The sequence below is a fragment of the Drosophila guanche genome, unplaced genomic scaffold (assembly GCF_900245975.1).
Source record: "Drosophila guanche unplaced genomic scaffold, DGUA_6, whole genome shotgun sequence".
In the NCBI taxonomy this organism is placed as follows: domain Eukaryota; kingdom Metazoa; phylum Arthropoda; class Insecta; order Diptera; family Drosophilidae; genus Drosophila; species Drosophila guanche.
In genome coordinates, this window is record NW_022997592.1 from 1 (window position 1) to 1363 (window position 1363).

Consider the following 1363-nt stretch of genomic DNA (forward strand, 5'->3'; position numbering starts at 1 on the left):
GCCATTCAACGCGAACTCCTCGTCGGCTGCCCCCATCAACATCTGATCGAGTTGTCCCATTGCGGCCGGAAGAGCGGCCTGACTGTCGATTGTCTGAACACAATCTTCGGACTGAAGTCCGAGGCCATTGAGGCCATTCAAATGGACTGCTCCTGGCTGGAATCGGGTGCACAAAGCCTCGCGGCCATGGCCATGGGCCGTTGCACCCACGTTCGCAGTCTCGTTCTGGGCAATTGCGACTTTTGGGACGTTGCCATTGAAGGCCTCGACTTGCCGCAGGTGCAGCGTTACATTGGCCTGGACCGTTGCCACAATTTGACCAACGAACAGGTGCTCGATATGGTTCGTCAATGTCCGCAGCTGCGAGAGTTCTATGTGGTTCAGGGTGCCCTGCTGACAGGTGAACTGCTGCATGGCATCTATCGCATGCGGATCGAAAATGATCCGGGCTACCCATTGACCTTCATACTGAGACACTGCACGAAACTCGTTGAGAGTTACAACACAATGGTGAGTGTGCCGCAAAGAGTCCATGGAGCACTTTTACAGATTCTTCTTGCAGTTCTCGGAGTATTGGGCCGGAAAGCAAGACATTGTCCGTGTTAAGCATGCTGAGGACGATATCAAGCCCATTGCCGATGTTCAATTATTCTTTCATGGCTACGTTCAGGTCGTCACTTCCTTGGAGGAGAACATGGAGATGTCGCAATATGATACAAGCGATGCCTGATCCAGAGTTTACACAGCGAATTTCGAGTTTAAGTAAACGAAATGCCTAAATAATACAGACAATGGCAGGCGACTGTCTTTCTTTTTTCTGTTTTCCATGATTTCTATTTGGACAGAGACTTTTCTTTGTTTTCTATTCACTTTTTATCCCAACAAATCACTTCATTTTGTGCAAATGCAAATTGAAAGTAATGCCAGGTGGTAGGACAGAGTGTGTGCCCTTTCCTGCCCTGCTCACATCAGTGAAATTTCATTTGCAACATGCCAAGAGGCCTCCACTCAAAAGTGGATCAATTCTTCAGTATCTGAAGCTATTTCGTAGCTTTTCCAAGTGAAGCAAGGATTATCTATTTATAATTATGATACTGATACCGTCTTTTAGTTCTTGTTAACATTTTATTCTTTGGCAGAGTCACGAGCTGTTCTAGTTTTTGCTATCTTACGGACATCTTACGGTCACCCCAGTAATCGCGTCAGTAAATTTAAAACTGTTGGCAAAAGACTGCTGCAGGTTCTTTGAAAAGAAACAATAAGTGCAATACATTCTTGTAATAATAATTAGCATGTGCTTTATCAGACATTTAATTAGTTGTTTTTAATAATTTATATGCACTGGGAATTCCCACAATTTCCA

At 45.0% G+C, this 1363-nt stretch overlaps 1 protein-coding gene across 1 annotated transcript; it reads left to right on the forward strand.

Moving 5' to 3' along the window:
* The first annotated feature begins 6 nt into the window (after window positions 1-6).
* Window positions 7-792, forward strand: LOC117591725. The gene is made up of 2 exons (XM_034285041.1): window positions 7-510; window positions 563-792. Exons 1-2 carry the CDS (start codon window positions 142-144, stop codon window positions 728-730), a joined length of 537 nt encoding a protein of 178 aa, XP_034140932.1. The 5' UTR covers window positions 7-141; the 3' UTR covers window positions 731-792.
* Window positions 793-1363: the final 571 nt, after the last annotated feature.

Excerpts from the sequence above, each read along its gene's own strand:
- LOC117591725 (XM_034285041.1), top strand. The coding sequence starts at position 142 with ATGGACTGCTCCTGGCTGGAATCGGGTGCACAAAGCCTCGCGGCCATG. Across the intron at positions 511-562 it reads TTGAGAGTTACAACACAATG|TTCTCGGAGTATTGGGCCGG; the intron begins GTGAGTGTGCCG and ends TTCTTCTTGCAG.